Source organism: Nannospalax galili, unplaced genomic scaffold, assembly GCF_000622305.1.
Source record: "Nannospalax galili isolate Female #2095 unplaced genomic scaffold, S.galili_v1.0 scaffold356, whole genome shotgun sequence".
Taxonomy (NCBI): domain Eukaryota; kingdom Metazoa; phylum Chordata; class Mammalia; order Rodentia; family Spalacidae; genus Nannospalax; species Nannospalax galili.
In genome coordinates, this window is record NW_008338126.1 from 2361953 (window position 1) to 2383893 (window position 21941).

The following is a 21941-nucleotide window of genomic DNA, read 5'->3' on the forward strand; positions in this document are numbered from 1 at the left end:
TTGGCCTGCTAAGTAAGACACAGGATGGGTGAGGGGAAGAGGTTGAAGGCAGGGAAGGAGGGCAGGGCTTCTGAACTCTCTCTGGCCAGGTTGCAGGAGTGGCCAGACCTGGGGAGGACTAGGTGCTGCTGAGGGCTCCTGTCTCCCACCGGATCCCAGCTGCAGGGAGCCTGGGGGACTGTGGGTGTGAGGAGCCTGGAAGGGAATGCTCTTCAATGAGGGTCATCATGACCTGCAAGAAGTGGTACTCAAACAGCCAGACCAAGTGGATCCTTGTTGGCAGTGCCAGTGTGACCCTGGTACTGACCATCTCGATGGTCCTGGGCCTCACTCTGCATCGGGGCACCCAGTCAGGTAGGAACTCCCACTTCTTGCACTCCCCCTTCATCTCTCATCCCTCACTCAACCAAGCTCAGCTGACACAGCCAGCTCCATTCAGGTCTTTGGTACCCCAGCCCTACCAAGACTTCATCCCCAGAAGAAAATACCATTGACTTTCCCCTGGTCGCCAAATCTCAGCCTTCAGCCCAGACCTTCCTCCTGTGTCTCTGGAGGGACATTCCTTCTTGGAGACTTTCTGAGCACCCTGAGCTAACTTCACACACTCCACACACACCTGCTGCTCACTGCATCCTCTCCTTGGTGAAGGGCCCTTAAATCACTCAGGAAGCTCCCTATTCCCAGTCCTCACACCTATGACTGTCTTGAGCCTGGCTTCCCACCCTCCCCTCTTCTCCCACCATCCCTGCTCTCAGAGGCCTCAGAGCTCTCTCCTGGACTCTTTCAGGGCTTTCCCCTCATATACAAGTCTGCCCCCAGTAGGGTCTTACCAGCCACTGTTCTCCACAGCCAGCAAGCTCTTTCTAAACACAGCTCACTGGCTCACTCCCCTGAACATGCCCAGCCCCTCTACTGGGGATCAAGCTCTCTTCAAACCTTGCTCTGTTCCATTTCTTGCTCTTCCTTGAGGCCCAGCCAAAGGCCATTCCTTTGCACAAACACGCTCTTTCCCATGGCCAAACCTTCACTCTATTTCTATCCAGAGTCATCTATTCCCTTTCCTGTCAAATATATACCCATGCCTCCAGGTCCCTCCTACATGTCCCTTTCTCTTTGAGCTCCCCCTTCCCTGGTGAACCTAGGCCAGCACCAGGGCCTCTGTGGCCCCAGGAGTCCATCCAAGTCCCTATCTTCTTGCTATTGGGTTTGGGTTTTAATTTTTTTACATTTATTTTGTATACATGTTTGTGCGTACATGCATGGAAGTCAGAGTACAATTTTCGGGAGTTAGTTCTCTCCTTCCACCATGTGGGATCCAGAAATCAAACTCAGGTTGTCAGGCTTAGAGGCAAAAAAAGTATCTTTTGCCTGGTGAGCTATCTCTCTGACCTTTGTTTGTTTTTGAGACAGGGTCTCCTATCCCAGACCAGCTTCTAACTTACTATGTAACCAAAAATGACCTTGAACTTCTAATCCTCCTGCCTCTATCTCCCTAGTACTGGGATTACAGATGTGTCCCAACATGCCTGGTTTATGTAGTGCTGGGTGTTAAACCTAGGGCCTTGTATGCTAGACAAGCACTCTACCAACTGAGTTACATCTATAGCCACCATTTTATTTGTTTGAGGAAGAGTTTCACCCTATAGCCTAGGCTGACCTGGGAACTTAAAATGTAGTCTAGGTTGGCCTGAAACTCTTAGCAATGCTCCTGCCTTGGCCTCCCAACTGCTGGGATTAAAGGCATGTGCCACCAGTTCAGGCTGGCTCCCTGCCTTGCTGTGCCAAGGGCTCTGGGTCCTGCTGCCTGTGTGCTGGTCTCATGCTGGATTCGTGGGGGAAGTCCAGGGGAGGGAGGATGGTGGCTAAGCATCCTGGGCTGGGTGAGAGCTAGCACCGACAGCCCTCTCAACACTGGTTCCAGGCTGTGACCCGGAGGTAGTCTGTCGTCCTGATGCTGACATGCTGGACTACATGATGAGTACAGGCCACATCAGTCACCGAGATGGCCTGCTGGTCACCTGGTATCATGCAGCTAACAGCAAGAAGGAAATGGAGGCAGCTCTGAGCAGTAAGTCCAGCTGCCCTGCCTGGAGGTAGGGGAGGCAGAGGGAGGTTGACACCATGGTCATAGTGGCCCTGTGGTGGCTATTTCCAAATGCCTGCCACAGGGAGCAGGACTGGAGACTAAGGCCCTCTCCCAGGTTGAGAAGCTGGTGAACTCTGATGTTAATTCTAGGCTCACCACTGTACTCTATTCACTCCAGTCACTCTCCCTCAGCCTGTCAGGGCTAATGGTCCCTGCTAAGGAGGCCTTTGACCTCCAGGTCTAAGGAAGCTAGAGATGTGAACTTGAAAGCCGGCAGTACTGAAATAAGCTGTGGATATCTGAGGAGCTCTTTGGAATCCCACAAGCAAAATGCTCATGCTATCCTGTCAGTGACAAGCACACACTCCCCTCCACGGGGAGTTCTCCTGAGGGCCATGCCCTCAGCTGCTTATGGGTATCATTCGTGGAAGAAAAACAGAGGCTCAGAGAAGCATAGCGGCTGATTCTAGGTTCCACTGTCAGAGAGGAATGAGGCCAACGTATGGGCCTGTCATGAGGGCTGAGCAGAAAAGTTTGGCTGAAGATCTAGGTGGCAGGTGGGGAGGACATCACAGAGGTGGGGAGGCAGGTAGGAAGAGACCAGGGTAGGCCAGGAGAGGCCCATCTGCTGCCGATTCAGCTATGTCCCCTGATACAGTCTTCATGTCCCTCTGTCCTGACAAGGGAACCAGGCTAGAGGCTTGAGGGAACTCCAAAAGTACCTGCCACCTGGCTTCATCCACCTAGCTTCATCCAGGGCAGCCTAGCACAATAAGGAGCCATCAGGGTCCCATTAAGCCAGGACCTTGGCTAAAAAAAAGAGCCAAGGGCCCCAGTGCCCAGAAGCAAAGAACATGAAGACGAACACCTTTAGCAAAAGAAGGTGAGCAGGAGCTTGGGTCCTTAAGGGGCTGTTCTCCAGAGGACCGGGGCCATGCAGCCGCCAAGTGCTCCATACCCTCTCCATCCAGGCAGGAGAGCATGGTGGCCAAGTGTGCTGACCCTGAATCCATACCGCTGGTTCTCAGCCTCTAGCCCTCATACCTGTAAGCTTTGTGACCCAGAGCAGATTATCTGACCTCTCTGCACCTGTTTTCCTTGTCTTTGCGAATTAAATAATAACATATCCCTGGTTAGGCATTCATTAAGTGTTAATTATTATTTACACTTACCTACAATAACCCAGGACCATCTGGTGTATTTCTGCTGTCTCGGTATAATTACTAACAATAACCTGTTTTACAATCAATCATGCCCCAGTTTGGGTGACAAATGATGTAATCACACTACCAAGCCATGTTTTATTGAGGGGGAGACTGACCTGCAGACTAGGAAGTCACTTGCCTGGAATCACTGCTAGCAACGCCCCCAACCCTAACCCTAACCCTTTAACACACCCTCCCCCAGCAGGATCTCTTGTAGCTCAGGCTGACCTGGAACTTGCTATGGGGTCAATGATGACCTTGAAGTCTTAATCTCTTGCCTCTACCTCCTGAGTGCTGAGGCTACAGGCGTGCACTGCCATGCCCAGCTGGAATCACTACTGGTAAATGCCAAGATAAATCTGAACTGTTGTGTCTGCCTCCAGACCTGCATTCTGGCCCCTTCTCTCAGCATGGATATCCAATCCAGGTGGCCATCACAGGGAGGCCACTCAGGTCCAGAGCACACTCTCCATCTTCATCCTATCCCATCAATGGCAGGACCCTTCCTGGGATGGTAGACATGCCACCATGCCTGGCCTGAAATTATTTTATTTTGGCAATGCTGGGTGTTGGTTTCAGGGCGTATGCATGTTAGTAAACTTTCTACAATGTGTTTCATCCCCAGCCCTTGGTTTTGTTGAGACAGGGTCCCCCTATGTATCTTGGGCTAGGCTTGAACTCTCAATCTTCATGCCTCCAGCTTCTAAGTGCTGGGATTACAGGTGTGTGCCATCACACCTGGCTTGAGCCACCTCCTTATCTGATAGGAGACTAGATTCTCTGTGTCCCAAGCCCTAGGGGATCATCCCACTGCATTCCCGAGTAGCCAAAAGAAGGATCTTTGTGTTCAAGTCATACAAATAAAAGCCATTTCATAGCATCCATGACCCATCCCAGCTGAAAAGGGCTCTAAGATTCCTGATTGTGTTCTGGGGCCCAGGAGCTTGTCAACAATGAGGTCAACAGCACCAACCTCAAAGCACAGCATAGAGCACAAGGATGGAACGAGCTGAGGTAAAATTCCATGGTACCTCCAAGGAATTCCATGGTAGTGGCACACTCCCAGACCTGGGAGACTGAAGTAGAAAGATAAAAGTTCCAGGCCATCCTGGGCTAAATAGCAAGACTGTCTCAGGGGGCTGGAGTAATGGCTTAGCCATTGGACCCAGGTTCAATTCCCCGCACCCAGATGGCAACTGACAACCATCCTAACTCCAGTTCCAGAGGATCCAACACCCTCTTCTGACCTCCGTGGGCATCGCATGACAGGAGTGCACTTACATATGTGCAGGCAATATACTCATATACATAAAAATAATAAATAAAATACTTTTTAAAAAAGATTGTTTCAAAAGCAGAAACAAAATACCAGACATGCTAGCATACTCCTGCAGTCCTAGAACCTGAAAATTGTCTTCACACACACACACACACACACACACAAATTAATACATTTTTTTAAAAGCACTCATTGAGTTCTGCCTCCTAAAAATAGGTGATGTCATGGTCTTGGAGGCAGATGTCAATGTAGAAGGGTTCGCCACAGCCAACGAGACGCGGGTGCCCATTATGGCCCACCCTCCAGCCATCTATAGCGACAACACCCTGGAACAGTGGCTGGAGGCTGTGCTGGCCTCTTCCCAAAAGGGTAAGGCCCCCCTCTCCCAGCCCTCCCAGCCCCCCAGCCCTCTGTCCTTGGGTAGGAATCCCTCTAGGGTGAGGTGAAGCCAGGGCCCACCTAGAGCTCCTCACTGTCCAGAGTTCCATCGCTCAGACTCAGGGGAGGCTCAGTGAAGTGGGGAGGGCAAGTTCAACCCAGTTCTCCCCAGAACCCATAGATCAGGTGGAGACAGGATCACGGGTGTCCCTTCTGGGTTCACAGAACTGGATAGAATGTGTTTGAAGCCAAAACCTCTCTCCTCCATGTCTCCTTTCCAGTCAGGATCTAGGCCTCACTGTAACCCTTCCTTTTACCTCATCCTCCTCATACACTCTGATGCTGCACCTGCCAGCTATAGCCCCAATCTCAGCCACATCTCCCCTGGACCATCTTCTTCGATGAGCCTTGACTGTCACATACTTGAGTGATCATTTCCAAAAAGTCACACCTCTGCTTTTAACCTTCCATGGCTCCCCATTGTTATGATTTGACTTTCAACTTCTGTAACTTTGAAACCATGTCTACTTGTCACTTATGGTTAAGATGGGCTTTCTTTCACACCAGGTCCTTTCTTTACTTGGTTGATCCCTCTACTCATATACCCCTTCCTGGAATGGACCCCTCACAGGCTGTGGTGATTCAGAGCCCAAGTCTGTCCTGTCCAGAAACTGAAGCCCTTTTCATCAAATGTTTGAGTCTCCCTGCACCAGCCCAGGCCCTTAAGTAGCCTCTGTTTCTACCCACCTGGGATGGAGAGGCAAGCCCTTCTTTGGGTTGGCTCCCTGTCTGAAAACTGTCCTCACACCCCACCATCACTTGGCCTCCATCTTCCTACTCTCTCCTAACCCCTGCCCCCACCCCTACCAGCTCTTCCTACCCAGCAAGTCAGCTTCCAGGTCCCCAGCCCTTACTCCTTTCCCACAGGCATCAAACTGGACTTCAAGAGCCTCAAGGCTGTGGGCCCCTCCCTGGACCTCCTGCGGCAGCTGACAGACTCCGGCAGGATCCAGAGGCCTGTATGGGTCAATGCTGATATTGTGAAGGGCCCCAACGTGCCCATCTCAGTTGAGATTAATGCTACACAGTGAGTGTTTGCCCTCTACCCAGCTGAGTCCAGGCCTCTCCTGTAAGCACCAAGCATGGAAGGGGGCCTTTGGGGAGCTTTGTTGCAATTGCAGGTCCCACCATGAGATCTCACCTCTCAACCTTTATATTTATTTATTCTGTGTGTATTTATGTGCATGCCATAGTGCAGATGTGGAGGTCAGAGGACAACTTGAGGGAGTGGGTTCTGGGGACTGAACTCAGGTCATCAGTCTTGGCCTTCACCTGCTGAGCCATCTTGCTGGCACATCCCTGAGCATTTGTATGCACTATTCCGTGTCTTGGATGTCTGACTACTGTGCTTTTGAGACAGAGCCTCCCTATGTAGTCCTGGCTGGCCTGGAACTCATTATATAGACCAGGTTGTTCTCAAACTTAATAGTCCTCTTTCCTCTGCCTCCTGAGTTACCGGCATTACAGTTGTGGGACTCTGTATCTGGCAGTTGTTTTTTTGACATGTGGGGAAGGGTTGAGACAGTTGTATGTAGCCCTAGCTAGCCTTGAACTTGGCATGTAGTTCAAGCTAGCCTTGAACTCCTAATCCCATCTCCATCTCCTTTTTTTTTTTTTTTTTTTCTGCTGATGATCCTTTCCCCAATCACTGTCACCTCAAGAACCATCTCTAACATCCCAGGCTCCTGCAGGACTTCCTCTGGGCCCCTCAGGCCCCACATTTCCTCCCAGATCAGCCCTGTGTTGGACTCACTGTGGACTTGTCCTTCTGTACTGTGAGCTTTTTTTTTAATGTGTACGAGTATTTTGCCTGCATGTACAGAAGTGTGCCCATGTGTGCCACGTCCGTGGAAACCAGACAAGGGATCAGATCCCCCTGGAACTAGAGTTATAGACAGTCGTTAGCTGCCATGTGGGTACTGGGAACCAAACCTGGGTCCTCTGCAAGAGCAACCAGCCCCTCCCCTGTGGACTCTTTGGGAGCATTCAGCCACATCCTGTCTCCCCAGCAACAAGCACACAATTTGGACTGCTCAAAAAAGTCTAAAAGAATGGGCTCCCTTCCTGGCCCTTCTGAAAGCCCAGCCATACCAGGCTAGGAATATGTTTCTCCCCATGTTGAACATTTACAACTGAGATATGCTCTGTTGAGAGTTTATTGTGTGCCCCAGGCACTGTTTCGAGCACTTGACTTGCAGTGTAGAGCTGAACTCTAAGAAGAATGAGGTAGCTACAGTCATCTTCATCGTGCGAGTACAGGAACTATCTTAGAGAGGTTAAATGGCCTGCCTCAGTCTACAGAGTGGCAGAGCAAAGGTTCCCACAGAGCTTCTTGCTCTACTGTGCCTCTCCCTCCATCTGCCCGGCCACCTAATATTTACTGATTCTCAAAGTGACATGCATTTGAAAAGAGCCATTTGAAAATGTAGTCAAGGGCTTAAGACAAGTAGGACTCTCAGGGTACTGATTTTACTCATCTGGGGGGCTGGCAGTGCGTGACATCATTTGCCTATTAAAATCTGCATCAGAACAAAATTCAAATAATTTTGTTTTGAAACAATCTCATACAGCCCAAGGTGGCGTGGCCTTGCCCTCACTACGTAGCTGAGGATGACTTTCAACTCCTGATCTTCCTGCCTCCGCTTCGAAAATACTGGGATCACAGGCATGCGCATTCATATAAAAAATTTTTTTAAGAATCCAAAACTTCGGAAATGTACAGTTAGCTGGCAGAGCCCAGGTCTGCACACCCTGGAACTCTGATTCAGCCTCTTCTGTCCACATTGTATTGCTTAAAAGGATCTGCCTGCCTGGTGGATCTCCGTGAGTTCAAGGCCAGCCTGGTCTACATAGTGAGTTCCAGGACAGCTGGGGCTACAGGGAGACCCTGCTTCAAAGAGATGGGGGGAAAAAAAAGGCCCTGCCCTAGCAGAGGATCACTGTCTTTGAGAACCAGAGGCTACATGATCACCAGAGTCAGAGTCAGGACCTCAACCCAGACCTCCCTGACTACTCAGGATGGAGGTATTGGAGGTATGTGCAGGCCACGGTTGCTTGACAGGGTTCTATTGCTGTCCTCTAAGCACATATTCAACAGGCCCAGCTGCTCCCTAACCTGTGGCGAGAACCCACAAGAAGGGACCAGTATGGTCTGTAAAGATCAGTGTCTCAATTCTCTGCAGGTTCCTGGCATTGGTCCAGGAGAAGTACCCAGAAGTCACCCTGTCTCTAGGCTTCACCACTCTCTATGTGCCTCAGTTGCCAAATTCCACATATACCCAAGACATGGTGGAAAAAATGCAGGAGCTGGTGAGAGCGCTGCCACAGAGGGTCACCTTCCCTGTGCGGGCTGTAATGGCTCGGGCTGCTTGGCCCCACTTCAGCTGGCTGCTGGGCCAATCTGAGAGGTGAAGACCCCAAGATTCCTGTCAGCTTCCTCTGGCTCCGAGTCTATCCTGGGCTCTGATGCCTACTTGGGAAGATCCCAGATGAATATGGTGTAAGGGGTCCTAAAGAACCTACTGGTTGCCTAGAACCTTCTGCAATGCCATACTTTTGGCTTGTATACCCCTGGCAATGGGCTACTCACTGCTCCCATTGGTGGGTAACTCAGAGAGACTCCAAGTGGGCACATCCTCCTATCCTGAATGGTCGATCTCAGTCATCTCCCAGAAGGGATGGTCCTTAGGGAGGCGAGCCTAGTAGGAATCTGGAGGACGGATATTCCACCTCTGGGCTCATCTGGCATTCAGTTCTGAGCACAGGAGTGGAGCTGAGGGTCTCTCTGGGCCCTGGTGGGCACTGAGTCAGCTGTTTGGTCCCAGGTACAGCCTGACGCTGTGGCAGGGTACCTCGGACCCCGTGTCAGTAGATGATCTCCTCTACATCCGGGACAACAGTGCCACCCACCAAATCTACTATGACCTCTTTGAGCCTGTTTTGTCGAAGTTCAAGCAGCTGGCCTGTAGGGAGGGAACCTGGAAGGGGAGGTGTGGGCTGGGTTCTGTGCTGGGCAGCCCTGGGTGGGCACTGGAGCAGAGCTGGGGTTGGGGACCTCAGAAGGAAAAATCCTGGGTAGAATAGAAAACAGGAGCTGTCCTGAGCTCCTGTCACTTGCCAGCCCTTGGGAGAGTATGCTATGTAAGCCTCACTTAGCTACAAAACAGGATTTTTACAGAGGGAAATGGAAGCTCAGAACTAGAGGGAATTTATAGGCATGCAGCTTATACGAGACACAGCTCAGGTAGGATCCCAGCCAACTCCAAACTGCACACACTTGCCAGCATAGCACAGCTCATCTTCAGGTGACACTGGTGCTTCAGGGGAAAGTCCTTCTGTGTGCTCACTAATTCATGATCCAGATGCCACTCTGCAAACCCCTCATTCTCTTGACCCTGACTGAGCCAAGAAGAAGCACCTGCAGTTAAGCTGTCCCAAGGAGTCATATTAGACTTCACACTCCTGCTAAAGAAATCACCTAAAGGAGGGAGGGGATTGACCAGCTTTGGGACCCACCAGCTCTAGCTCCATTTGGTTCCTGGTCCAGTAACTCTGCTTACTGGCCACAGGACTTCGAACTGATGACCTCTAATGTATAAAAGGGGGAAGCAACAGCAATCCTGTGGGTTACTACAAAGCTTAGGATGGGGAAGAGCCAGGACATATACAAGGTGATTCATGGATAGTGATCCCTTCGCCTTGGTGATCTGGGGTCCCACAGTGAATGCAACCCGGAAGCGAACGTACTACACAGGTGGCAGCCTGATCCCCCTCCTCCAGCAGCCCGGGAGTGACGGTCTAGAGGTCAAGTGGCTGGTACCAGAAGTGCAAGACAGTGGGACGACAGTGGCCATTACCATCCCTGGTGAGTCTGTCTGAAGACCTCCTGGCTAACCTGTGGGTCTGTCCTTGCTTGGGTGTGTACCCTGGGTCTCTAGTACCATGGCAATATGATAAGCTACACACTGATTACAAAGTAGGGAGAGAATGTCAAGAGCAGGGGCCTCCTGGCCTTAGGCCAGCAGCACTGAGTCCTTGGTCACATTGTGACTAGAGGAGTGGGCAGTAGCACAGCTCTGAGTCACAAAGGCCAAGAACCAAGCCAGTAATTTGCCATGTCTGTCTGATAGTCACCAGCCACAGCACCTGGAGCCTGTCATGGAGTTGGCAGATTCTAGAGTGCGCAGGCACCTCCTCCTTGTCTGTTCCCATCACCTCTACCACCCCTTTAACAAGAGACACTGACATCCCATGATGACAAACACTGTTGCCTCTTTCAGACACAGAAGGCATGATCTTGCTGGACATTGGCCTCCAGGGAAATGCCGCTGGGGACCCTGTGCCCATTGTGCGTGCCCTAGATAGCCCTGCTCTGACACTGGAGTCATGCCTGCTGCAGCTGGCCACACGCCATGGGCACTGGGGCATTTATGTGAACATAGCAGAACCCATGGCCCTCCGGCCATCCCTAGCTATGCTAGCATACCTCTCCAACCTTGGACATCTGCCCTGGCCTGTGTGGGTGGGGGCCACAATCTCACATGGCAGTTTTGTGGCCCCTGGCTACGTGGCTGGCAGAGAGCTGCTTACAGCTGTGGCTGAGATTTTCCCCCATGTGACCGTGGCACCAGGCTGGCCTGAAGAGGTGTTGAGCAGTGGCTACCAGGAGCAGCTGCTTACAGATATGCTGGAGCTGTGTCAGGGACTCTGGCAATCTGTGTCCTTCCAGCTGCAGGCTGGGCCACTGGGCCAGAGTACGGTGGAAACCATGACCAGGCTGCTGGCAGCCTCCCCACGGGCCACTGTCACAGTGCAGTACAGCCTTGCAGGGAGCAGCTATGCAGATGTGTGGGCTGGGCTGTGGATGGCCAGGACCGTGGACAGGACCCGAGTCTACTACAGGCTACCCAAAGGGTACCGGGAAGACTTGCTAGGAGATGTGAGCAAGAAGTGACCACCCAGTGGGACTGCACCATGTGACATGGGAGGCTTCCCTGGGCAGTCAGGGTGAATAAACGTTTCTGCTTTGATCCACGAAGTGTGCATGAGTCCTGGGGCAGTATGGGGCACCACCTAGAGGGTCTGCAAGCCGGGAGCCAGGTCGTTCCGGTTGTCCAAGAGGAAATGCTCACAGGCCTTGAAGGTATTGTAGAACTCAGAGGACAGGCCGGCCACATTGGTGGTCACATAGTTGAGAAGGCCAGGGGTGGCCTGGTTGTAGTAGGAAACCTGCAGGGCAAAAAGCCAAGCTCAGAGAGGCAGAGTAGGGAAGAGGAATAGGGATCTCTGGGCAGGAGGCAGGTGGTGGGGAGTCAGCCTTTCCTGCCTTCTGAGAAGGCAGCAGGTACAACCCTGGGTCTTGGAGGTCAGTTACAAAACCAGATTAGGGACTGGAGAGATGGCTCAGCAGTTAAGAGCACTGGCTGCTCTTGCAAAGGACTGGGGTTCAGTCCCAACACCTACATGACAGCTAACAACTGTCCATAATTCCATTTCCAGATGATTTGAGACCTTCTTCTGGACTCTGCAGGCATTACATGCACATGGTGCACTATATACATGCAGGCAAAACACTCATGTACATAAAATAAATGGAAAAAAATCAGAAACCAAATTAGCAAGCATGGCCTCATTTGGCAGGTCTCATGGACCCTCAGGGTGTTTCAATCTCACTGCCCTGTCACCACACACCATACAGTCATTGTGCACCTCCCTGACAGGTGGCCCTAGAGGACAGGAATCAAGTCTCCAAAACCTACCACCAAAGCTATCAAAGTGCTGGGGTCACAAAAACGTGGTAGATATAAGCTCCAGGCTGGCCCTGCAAAGGTCCTTGGCAACACTGGCTGAGTCTCCACCTGGGCGAGGCCCAGAGCCAGCCTGGGGCTGCATGGCCTCATGGAAACTACAAACCAGGGGAGCTGCATTTCCACCCCCACCTCCCTACCTTTCCAATTAATACTGACTGTTCTGCTAAGCTTTATGGGCCCTCAGAGCTACATAAAGCCTTTCCAGACAAGACAGAATACAGTAAATAAATAATGAGACAATTTTACATCAGAGCCAGGCCTTTTGCAGTACATGTCCAGAGCTTTTTCCAAGCCCCGGCAGCAGCTACTGACTAACTGCACTGACTAAATCTCAATGAAGCCTTCTTTTCAGCCTCTGATGTTCTGGCTTCCCCAGGCTGGAAAAGTGGGGAGGTTTGGAAAGGTCATGTCTGGACAGCAAAGAGCTCAATTCACCAATGGGTGGAGGGGAGAGGGGCTACCAGACCTCACCTTGGTCAACTGGTCCCCCTCGCTCCACAGACAGAAGCCTGAGCAGAGAGTCTCCCCACGTTGATACTCTGGTGTCTCACAGTGTGTAGGCAGTGTGACTGACCTCAGCGCAATGACATAGGGGTCCCTGGAGGGGAGTAAGAGTGAGGAGTCAGAGATCAGCTACAGGAAGAGGTAGGGGCCCTGCTCTGTCCCCAGGCATATACTCCTCAGAGCCTGATTATTGGCTCAGGGCCAGCAAGAGAGGAGGCAACTGTAGACTCGGGCACCCTTTTGTGGACTTTCTAGAAAAGCTTGTTCACTGTGGATGTGTACGGGGTAGCCATGTGCCTTAAGATTTTCTTTTTTCTAGTCTCTGTCCTCAGCAGATGAGATGCAGTCTAGCCTGGCTACCCCTACCCAGGTCAGAGCTGCAGGTACCAGTCACAAGTTTCAAGAAGGCAAAGTCCAAGGGGTGACCGTGTGAGAAGTTTCCTGTCTACAGTCTTGGGGGAGGCAGCCTTGGCCACTTGGGCAACATACAGCTTTGTTTTTGAACATAGTGTATGCCTTTGCCACCACAGTAAACACCCCCATCCCTCCCCACAGCCTAGAGCTCTCTGGGGGAGGGTCTAGGTCCCACCACCAGTAGGCAACAGAGCTCTAACTCCAGGCTGATGCCCGTCCCTCAGAAGATGAAGCCTCCCCACCTGGCCACCCTACTGCACTCCTCAAAAGGCAGGCACTCACCCATTGTCACAAGGTTTCCGCCGTGAAGCTAAGATCACAAAGTCCTGGGGCTTACTATTACCACTCAGGGAAGGGCTGATGACATGGTAGATGGTGTCATCCTCATCCACCTGCTGCACTAGCTCCACACTCCTGTGGGTAGGCTGGAGTCAAAATCTGGGCGCCACAGGAGCCCCCTATGGGAAAGCAACTCTTCCAGTTCCCTACAGGTTGCAGCTTTCTTAGCAGCCCTGGGATAGATGCCTTACCCTTACAACAGCTCAGCAGAGTCAGAGGTAGTGCAGGAGGCACCCCAGGAGGAATGTGCATGTGCACACGTGCACATACACACCAAACATGTAGTCCTGCACACCAGGGCATACACACAGGTACATGCACATATACCTACATGGAGGCGTACACAGGCATACATAGACACACACAAACACATCAACACAGAGATACGTATTCAAGAACATACATGCTGTGATGACTGCGTTCACTGTCAGCTTGACAATCTAGAATGACCTGGGAGATGGGCCTCTAGGCATGCCAGTAGGAGATTATCTCGATTACATTAATTGATGTGGGAAGACCCATCTTAACTGTGGGCTGCACCATTTCCTGGGCAGAAATCCTGGACTGTATAAAATGGAGAAAGCAGTCAGGCGTAGTGGCGCACGCCTGTAATCCCAGCAGTCAGAAGCAGAGGCAGGCAGATCTCTGTGAGTTCAAGGCCAGCCTGGTCTACATAGTGAGTTCCAGGCCAGCTGGGGCTACAAGGAGGCCCTGTCTCAAAAGACCAAAAATATGGAGAAAGCAAGCTGAGCACTAGCATGCATTCGTGGTTCTCTGTCCCATTATTGTGGATGTGATATGAACAACTACTTCAAGCTCTTGATGCTTCGATTCCCCCTCCATGATGGACTATACCCTTGAACTGTGAGCCAGAATAAACCTTTTCTCCCGTAAATTGATTTTGTCATAGTATTTTATCACAGCAACAGGAAAAGAAATTGACACACAGTCACAGGAATACAAAAAGTACATACAGACATACGCACACACACAGGCACGCACACACACAGGCACACACACAGAGAGCATACAGATCTGTCTACAGGCACACATCCCAGGTAGCTGTGTGAGGATTTGGCAGTTGTATGTACTGTCTAGTGATGCCCAGTGTGCACCAGGCACTGTACTAAGTGCTGTACACCTATGATCTCATTCAGTCTCCACAGCAGCCTGGGCTGTAGGTACTTTTAGTATCTGTGCTAGTTTTAGTTGTCAACTTGATACACCTGCGTAGAGGGCACCTCAGTTGGGGAGTTGCGTCCATTGGACTGGCCTATGGCCATGTCATCAGGTTATTTTCTTGGTTTTTGAGTGATATGGGAGGGCCCAGCCCACTGTGGGTGGTGCCACCCTTGGGCAGGTTGTTCTGTATTGTATAAGAAAACAGGTTGAGCATGGGCCAGGGGACCAAGCCAGAAATCAGTGCTTCTCCATGTCCCCATGTCCTGTGCTTCAGCTCCTCCTCCAGGTTTCTGCCTTGAGTTCCTACCTTGGGTTCCCTAAGAGATGAATTGTGACCCAGGAGATGTAAACCAAATAGAGCTGAGGTGGAATAACCCATCCTGGGACCACAGCGCTCATAAGGAAACAGGGCTGGGATGTTCAGCCTGGCTGGCAGCAGAGCCATAACCTAAGCCCAGCACATATATGCCCAGATGTACACTCACAGACTGGCACTGACAAATGAAGGCACACAGGACATTCACACAAGGACACAGGACCAAGTCCACACCCTGCCCTTCTCCCCTCTGCTGCACTCTACAGCTACCTCAGGAGCAGGCTGGCTATGCCAGGCTGAGAATACAGGCTGGGAGCTCTTTTCCCTCAGGCCACTTGAGCTCTCAATGAAGACTGATCTGGCCCACACCAGCCCACTTCTACTAGCTACTAGCACCCTTCTACTGGTTCCCACGTGCCATCACTCACCTCTCTGACTTCTAAAATACACCACCAAAAGGCCAGGTCACCAGGCACAGCTTTTTATGGGCCCATGCAGTATACTTCCACTGCATCATGACTCTGCCACCCAGGCACAGCATTTTTTTTGTTGTTTTTTGTTTGGTTTGGTTTAATTTTTGTTTTGAGACAGAGTCTCCCTATAGCCACAACTGGCCTGAAACTCACTCTGCAGACCAGGCTGGCCTCAATCTTAGAGAGATCTGCCTGCCTCTGCCTCCTCAGTGCTGGGATTAAAGGTGTGCTCCACCACATCTGGCATATTTATCCTCTTAAAGAAAATATTTAGATCAAGAATCAGTACATTTGAGGAACACAGTAGTCAAAAGGAATAATATATTCATAGTCATTCACTAAATTCACTATAACATTTGTATACAGACTTAGAACACTCAGCCAACTTAGTAAATTCTATAAATTGGCCATTTGGTTTGAACCTAGGAGAACCCCAGTTACCCTTCAGCCTTCCAACCCCACCCCCAGCATTCCTGAACCCCCTTGGAGTAGAACTCCATAGCAAGTAGCTTGAAATAGCACCCATTTGTCCTGAGTTCAAATCCATGACCTACCCCACAAGTACCCATTTTAAGAAGGAGAAGCTGAAGCCCTGAAAATGACTTGATCAATGTCACATAGCTATTTGAAACAGAGATAAGGCTTAAACTCAGGCCTTCATTTCCAATTCCAGGCTCAGTCCCTTCCCTGGATTCTCAAAATGCCCATGACCTTGACCTCCACCTGACACATAACTACAGCTCACACCCACTCTGCCGAAGGCCATGGGGCAAAGCTCAGCAGCAGCAGGCAGTGCCCCCCACCTCCCTCTTAGTGCTGGCCCCTCACCTGTAGTGCTTGTCCCACTCTGGCCTCCGGCGCAGGTCCGAGAGCAGCAGGAAGGCCTGGGCTGCATCCACATGCACCACCATCTCCAAGTGGAAGGACAGGAACTTGTCCTCCTCCAGGGTGTACAGGCGGACCTGTGCGGCACAGAGGGTGGCCTCATTCTTGTACCACGCTCCCAGACTATACTGGTGATTGAGTGGGCCTGCTGGAAGTTCAGGGCTGCCAGTGATCTGCTGAGTGACTGAGAAAGTAATTGAATGTCTCTGAGCCTCAGCCACAACTCCATGAATATGGACCTCTGAGAGAACTCAACACAGATGAGCAGGAAGTGACAGGGCAGGAGAGGTGGCTCAGTGGTTAAGAGCACTGGGTGCTATTACAGAGGACCTGGGTTCAGTACCAACACTCAGATGGCAGCCAAGAACCATCTAGAACTCCAGTCCCAGGGGAACACTCTCTTCTGGCCTCCATAGGCATTGCATGACATGGTGCACTTACATGCATACAGGCAAAACACTCATTACATATGAAATAAAAATAAATAAGTAGAGCTGGGCATGGTGGTGCATGCCTTTAATCCCAGCACTCAGGAGGCGGAGGCATGTGGATCTCTGTGAGTTCAAAGCCAGCCTGGCCTACATAGTGAGTTCTAGGCTAGCTGGGACTACAAGGAGACCCTGTCTTTAAAAAAGACAAAACAAACAAACAAACAATAAATAAATAAATAGGAGGCTGGAGAGATGGCTCAGCAGTTAAGAGCACTGGCTGCTCTTGCAGAGGACTCGGGTTCGATTCCCAGCACCCACATGGCAGCTAACAACCATCTGTAGCTCCAGTTCTAGGGAATCCTATGCTCTCTTTTGACTGCAGGCATTGCACAACACAGGTGCACTTACCTACATTCAGGCAATACACTCATACATATAAAAAATTTAGAAATAACAAATAAAATATTTAAAAATAAATAAATAAACAAAATTTAAAGAAGCAGTGACCGAGGCAGCAGATCTGCAGAGTCTGCGTCCACCCAACCCCTAATGTGACGAGTGAAAAGTGGAGTGGAGACCACACTGCCCACTGCCCCATCCCTGTGGTGACACACTGTATTCGGAGCAGAAAAGAGAGCTGTGCATAGGCTAGAGAGATGGCTCAGTGGTCGAGACCACTGGCTGCTCTTGCAGAGGACCCCAGTTTGGTTCCCAGCACCCACATGGCAACTAACAACCATCTGTAACTCCAGTTCCAGGGGATCAATTCCCCCTTCTGGTCTCCACAGGCATTGCACACCTGAGTGTGTTTACATATATGCAGGCAAAACACTCATACAAAAAACAGTAAGATAAATCAATTTTTAAAAAAGAAAGAAGAAAGTTGTGCAGAGCAGCAGACTCAAGGGAGAATAGGCAAAAAGTAGCAGGCAGGAGGAAAGGATCAGGGCTCTTGAAGATAAGGATGTTTCTGGGGGCCAGGTATGGTGGCTCCCACCTTTAATCCCAGCACGTGGGAGGCAGCAGCAGGCGGATCCCTGTTCAAAGTCAGCTTGGTCTACATAGTGAGTTCCAGGAAAGCTGGGGCTACAGGGAGACCCTGCCTCAAAAAGACAAAAAAAAAGAATGTTTCTGGAACTGGGTGGCTTCATAACGTCCCTGAATTGCTTTGAGGATACCCCCTTTGATGCTTGCCACCAACCAGCCTTGACCACTTGCAAAGGAAAGGAAAGGAAAGGAAAGGAAAGGAAAGGAAAGGAAAGGAAAGGAAAGGAAAGGAAAGGAAAGGAAAGGAAAGGAAAGGAAAGGAAAGGAAAGGAAAGGAAAGGAAAGGAAAGGAAAGGAAAGGAAAGGAAAGGAAAGGAAAGGAAAGGAAAGGAAAGGAAAGGAAAGGAAAGGAAAGGAAAGGAAAGGAAAGGAAAGGAAAGGAAAGGAAAGGAAAGGAAAGGAAAGGAAAGGAAAGGAAAGGAAAGGAAAGGAAAGGAAAGGAAAGGGTGGGTCAGCTACCTGACTGATCTCTGAGGACAGCGTCCAGTTGTCCTTGGCCACAAGCGTCTTCAGGGAGGACACATTGTTGTAGCTCAGGTACACCTGGGAAGAGGACAGTGACACACAGGCTACCCTCCCCTACCTCAGGAATCCCTGGGTAAGGCCATGCTGGTATGGGGACAGGAAGTGAGCATTGGAAAAGGGGCCCAGGCTGGCCCAGACCCTACACACAGTCCTGGGCAGCCACACCAGGGCCTCTGCTCCTTCTCTCTAAACCAGGTCAAGCCCTGTATGAGCAGCAATCATGAGATAAGGGAGACGGTTCCCACAGCTCCTGGATCTCCCTCCAAGCTCACTCTTGCCAGAGGTGAGGGAAAGGGCACTGTGGGCCTTGGAATGGAGGGCCTTACCTGGTTGCTAGGGTCCCAGGGAACAGAAAGGGGCACCTCTGCCTGCTTACAGGACACGATGTACTTCCTAGGAGGGAAGAAGACAACCTGGGTCCCTCAGTCCACTGTTCTTGGTAAACTTCACTTCTGGCTACTGCATGCCAGGCCAGTGCCAAGCCCAGTGGGGTCAGGGACTTCTGCCTGGCACTCAGAATACATCATCTTTTTCATGAAAGCACATGATATGAGCCAGTACCCTAGGCAGCTCAGAAGGGACCAGCCAGGGAGAAGGGTGGGGCCCAAGGCTCCCCTTTAACTGTATCTCAGGGCCATATGTGGAATGGAATCTATATCCTCCCTGCCTCAGAGGGGCTTCCCAAAGAGCATAGTGCTCGGCTTATGGTAAATGCCCCCCAAAATGCAGAATTTTCTTAACAACAGCATGTAAGCCTGGACGCCTCTACAGTACCCTACAGTTTACGAGGTACTTCATAATGGAACCAGCTATGCCAGGCTATATGTATTCAACCATTGGGTCTCTGCTCTGAACCTTTCTGGGTTTTGTTTCTAGTTTGTTTTGGTTGGCACAGGTCTTTGTAGCTCAGGCTAGCTTTGAACTTATGACAATCTTCCTACTTCAGCCTCCCAAGTGCTGGGATTTGAACCTTTCATCAAACAGGCCAAACAGACCTCAAAGTCAATAGGATAAAAACAAGAGTTAGCCAGGCGTGGTGGTGCATGCCTGTAGTGCCAGCACTTGGGAGGCAGAGGCAGGCGGATCTCTGTGAGTTCAAGGCCAGCCTGGTCTACATAGTGAGTTCCAGGACAGCTCGGGCTACAGGGAGACCCTGTCTCAAAAAGACCAAAAAAAAAAAAAAAAAAACCAAGATTTAAAATCACCAGATGAGGCCAGAAACAAATGGATCTCACCCAAATATGTGCCCCAGGGCAAGCAATCTAACCCCCCTATTCTTAGTGTCCTGGTATATAAAAGGGCCATAAGATGGCTGTGTGATGGGGCTAAAGCAAAGGGGATCAGGATGAAAAGGGTCAGCCCAGAGTTGGGTGTGATGTCTCACACTTGTAATCCCAGCACTCAAGAGGATAAGGCAGGGGGATTCCCAAGAGTTCAAGGCCGGCCTGAACTACTTGGTGAGTTCCAAGCCAGCCTGGGCTATAGTGCTACAGTATAAGACCCTGTCTCAAAACAAAAGAAAGAAAAATTTAAAAAGGGTTGATGGGGGAACCCAGTGCCCAGCCCAGAATCCCTGAAGAAGCTAGCGTGTCCTGGGGCCAGCAGAGTAGTGCCCAGTCCTGAAGAACTGTCCTTCCTACCACCCAGCCCCATTCACCTGTCCAAGCGGATCTTCTTTCTAGCACTAGCCTCTCTGTATCGCCGTTCACCCTCCTAGGAAGGAAGCAGAAACAGTCTGATGTAGAAGGAATGACCAAGTAGCCAGTGGCTCTGCCATACCTGTTCCATGGGACTGGAGGGCCCTGCAGTCCCAGAACAAAGCCTAGGTTGAAACCTGGGCAGCTGGAATCAAACACCCTGACTGGGGCTGGGGAGATGGCTCTGTGGTTAAGAGCACTGGCTGCTCTTACAGAGGATCTAGGTTTGATTCCTAACACCCACATGGTGGCTAACAACCATCAGTAACTCCAGTTCTGGGAATCTGATGCTCTCTTCTGACCTCTGAGGGCATTGCATGCCATAAGTGCACTTACATGCAGGCAATACACTCAAACACATAAAATAAAAATAATAAATAAAAAAATTAAATTAAAAAAAAAAAACCCGCATTGGGAAAGTACCAAAGCCCCTGAAGTCCAGTTCCCCACAGAGCCCTTAGTGATCTGCTGCCGCTTGTTGGCTTAGAATAGGGAACGTTAAAGGGTTTCATGGTAGTACCCAGAGCCACATTTCTTGGGCACTAGTTGGGAACCAAACCCTCCAAACCTGCTTCCTGCTGTGACGCCTGAGCCAGAACCCACTCTCCCCAGCTTACACAGGAGGAAACTGAGACTCAGAAGATTGAGTGATTCACTCAAGTTCATAGGAGTAGGGGGTGGAGCCAGGGTCAGAACTCAAAAGGCCAGCCTAGGAGCTCACTTCTTTCCCACCTCCTCTACAGCCCTCCAGTCAAAAGCATAAAAGGCAGTGTCTGGCCCCCAGCAAGCACAAGCACAGCATCTTCCCAGATGGTCCTGGAGCCCAATTATCCTTGTGACCTCGCTCCTGTCCCCATCAACCTGACCATCACTTCTTGAGTGCCCCCAGGACTTTGTGGGAAGTCAGTACCCACAGCCTGGCAGGCAGAGGCTGCAGATACACCTGCCACACAGATAAGGACTGAAACTCACAAGAATCCATTAGAATGTGGGAGAGGTGGAACCCCCACAACCCTCTGGCCCCCAAGTCAGGGTTCTCTGCAGTCCTGCAGGCTGTGCACACCCACAAACCCCCAACATCAGTCAGATCCCATTGTATATTCTAGTTCTGGCAGGCTTCACAGCACCCCAGGGTCACAACCAGGACAGTAAGAGCTGATCAAGTCAGGCTGGGCCTGTCACAGGGTAGTATGGGTAAGAACTGAAGTTAGGGAAGGCCCTACTTACCCCAGGCTGGGGACAAATCCATGGCAACTTCTGAGGCTGGTCATCTTCATCCAGGACCACAAAGGTCATGAAGGCGCTATTGATGTGCCGTCTCTGGGTCTCAGCCTCCTGGCGATAGGCCTCCACACACACACCCACCTCCATGCTGAAGGAAGAGAGGGGGAAGACAGTCATATTGGACAGGCTTTCCAGTGCCTTACCCCTACTTGTCACACACTCTCACACATGATACCCACAACACATAAGCAGGTTCACACACAGTTTGTGCACATTCTCCTGCAGTTCTTCCAGCACTGGACCCAAATCCCACTGGCCCAAATCTATATATTACATTATACATCTTCATTAGTGTTTACAGAACACCTAGTATGTTCCCAGTCTGTGGGACACAGAAATAAATAAACCTGTCCAGTCTAGGCTTTAAGCTAACAGTTGGGGAAGTTAACAACAAGCAAGAAAGCAGAGACAGCAAAAAAATCATTGGAGAGCCAGCAAAATGGCTCAGCAGGTAAAAGCATTTGCCACCAAGCCTGACATTCTGAGTTTAATCCCCAGGACCCACATTGGTAGTAGAGGACTGACTCCCTTAAGTTGTCCTCTGACTTCCACATATGTGTACCCACAAGTACACACATACACAGACACACACACACACACACACACACACACACACACAAATGTAATTTTAAAAAATTTTTATGTGGGGCTGGAGAGATGGCTCAGCGGTTGAGAACACTGACTGTTCTTGCAGAAGACCGGGCTTCGAATCCCAGCACCCACATGGCAGCTAGCGACCGTCCATAACTCCAGTTCCAGGGGAGCCGACGACCTCTTCTATCCTCCGTGGGCATTTACAACATGAGTGCACTTACTTACATGCAGGCATAACACTCATACACATAAAATGAAAATAATAGAATATTTTTAGGTTAAAGAGCATATAAAGGGTACTTTCTTTTTTAGTTTTTTTGTATGTTTATTCAATTCTTTTATTTATTTATTTATTTTTAATTTTTACAAAAACTTTATTGAGAATTGATTAGAAGTGTTTCACTACAGATTTAACATATTCAGTAACACACTC

The 21941-nt window shown here is 50.4% G+C and overlaps 2 protein-coding genes across 4 annotated transcripts in view; one reads left to right on the top strand and one right to left on the bottom strand.

Moving 5' to 3' along the window:
• The first annotated feature begins 227 nt into the window (after positions 1 to 227).
• Positions 228 to 10992, top strand: Fam151a (family with sequence similarity 151 member A). Its single transcript, XM_008832993.3, has 8 exons — positions 228 to 340; positions 1917 to 2068; positions 4787 to 4939; positions 5876 to 6035; positions 8191 to 8415; positions 8833 to 8972; positions 9729 to 9872; positions 10288 to 10992. The coding sequence occupies exons 1-8, from the start codon at positions 228 to 230 to the stop codon at positions 10959 to 10961; spliced, it is 1761 nt and encodes a 586-aa protein (XP_008831215.1). The 3' UTR covers positions 10962 to 10992.
• Positions 7147 to 21941, bottom strand: part of Acot11 (acyl-CoA thioesterase 11) — a 64130-nt gene continuing 49335 nt past the window's right edge. For all 3 annotated transcript variants that reach the window (XM_029563473.1, XM_008832992.3, XM_029563474.1), the window contains 8 exons: positions 20858 to 21002; positions 19591 to 19646; positions 18260 to 18326; positions 17868 to 17951; positions 15874 to 16007; positions 13018 to 13149; positions 12289 to 12415; positions 7147 to 11236 (listed from right to left, as the gene is read on the bottom strand). In XM_029563473.1, coding sequence (XP_029419333.1) covers positions 11081 to 11236; positions 12289 to 12415; positions 13018 to 13149; positions 15874 to 16007; positions 17868 to 17951; positions 18260 to 18326; positions 19591 to 19646; positions 20858 to 21002 — 901 coding nt within the window. In that variant the 3' untranslated portion in view covers positions 7147 to 11080. The remainder of the gene's footprint in view (positions 11237 to 12288; positions 12416 to 13017; positions 13150 to 15873; positions 16008 to 17867; positions 17952 to 18259; positions 18327 to 19590; positions 19647 to 20857; positions 21003 to 21941) is intronic.

What these genes read in the sequence shown, in the direction of transcription:
- Fam151a (XM_008832993.3), top strand. Translation starts at nt 228, where the DNA reads ATGACCTGCAAGAAGTGGTACTCAAACAGCCAGACCAAGTGGATCCTT. An exon ending in GCTGGCCTCTTCCCAAAAGG is followed by an intron (nt 4,940 to 5,875) that starts GTAAGGCCCCCC and finishes CCTTTCCCACAG; the next exon opens with GCATCAAACTGGACTTCAAG. An exon ending in GAAGTTCAAGCAGCTGGCCT is followed by an intron (nt 8,973 to 9,728) that starts GTAGGGAGGGAA and finishes GGGGTCCCACAG; the next exon opens with TGAATGCAACCCGGAAGCGA.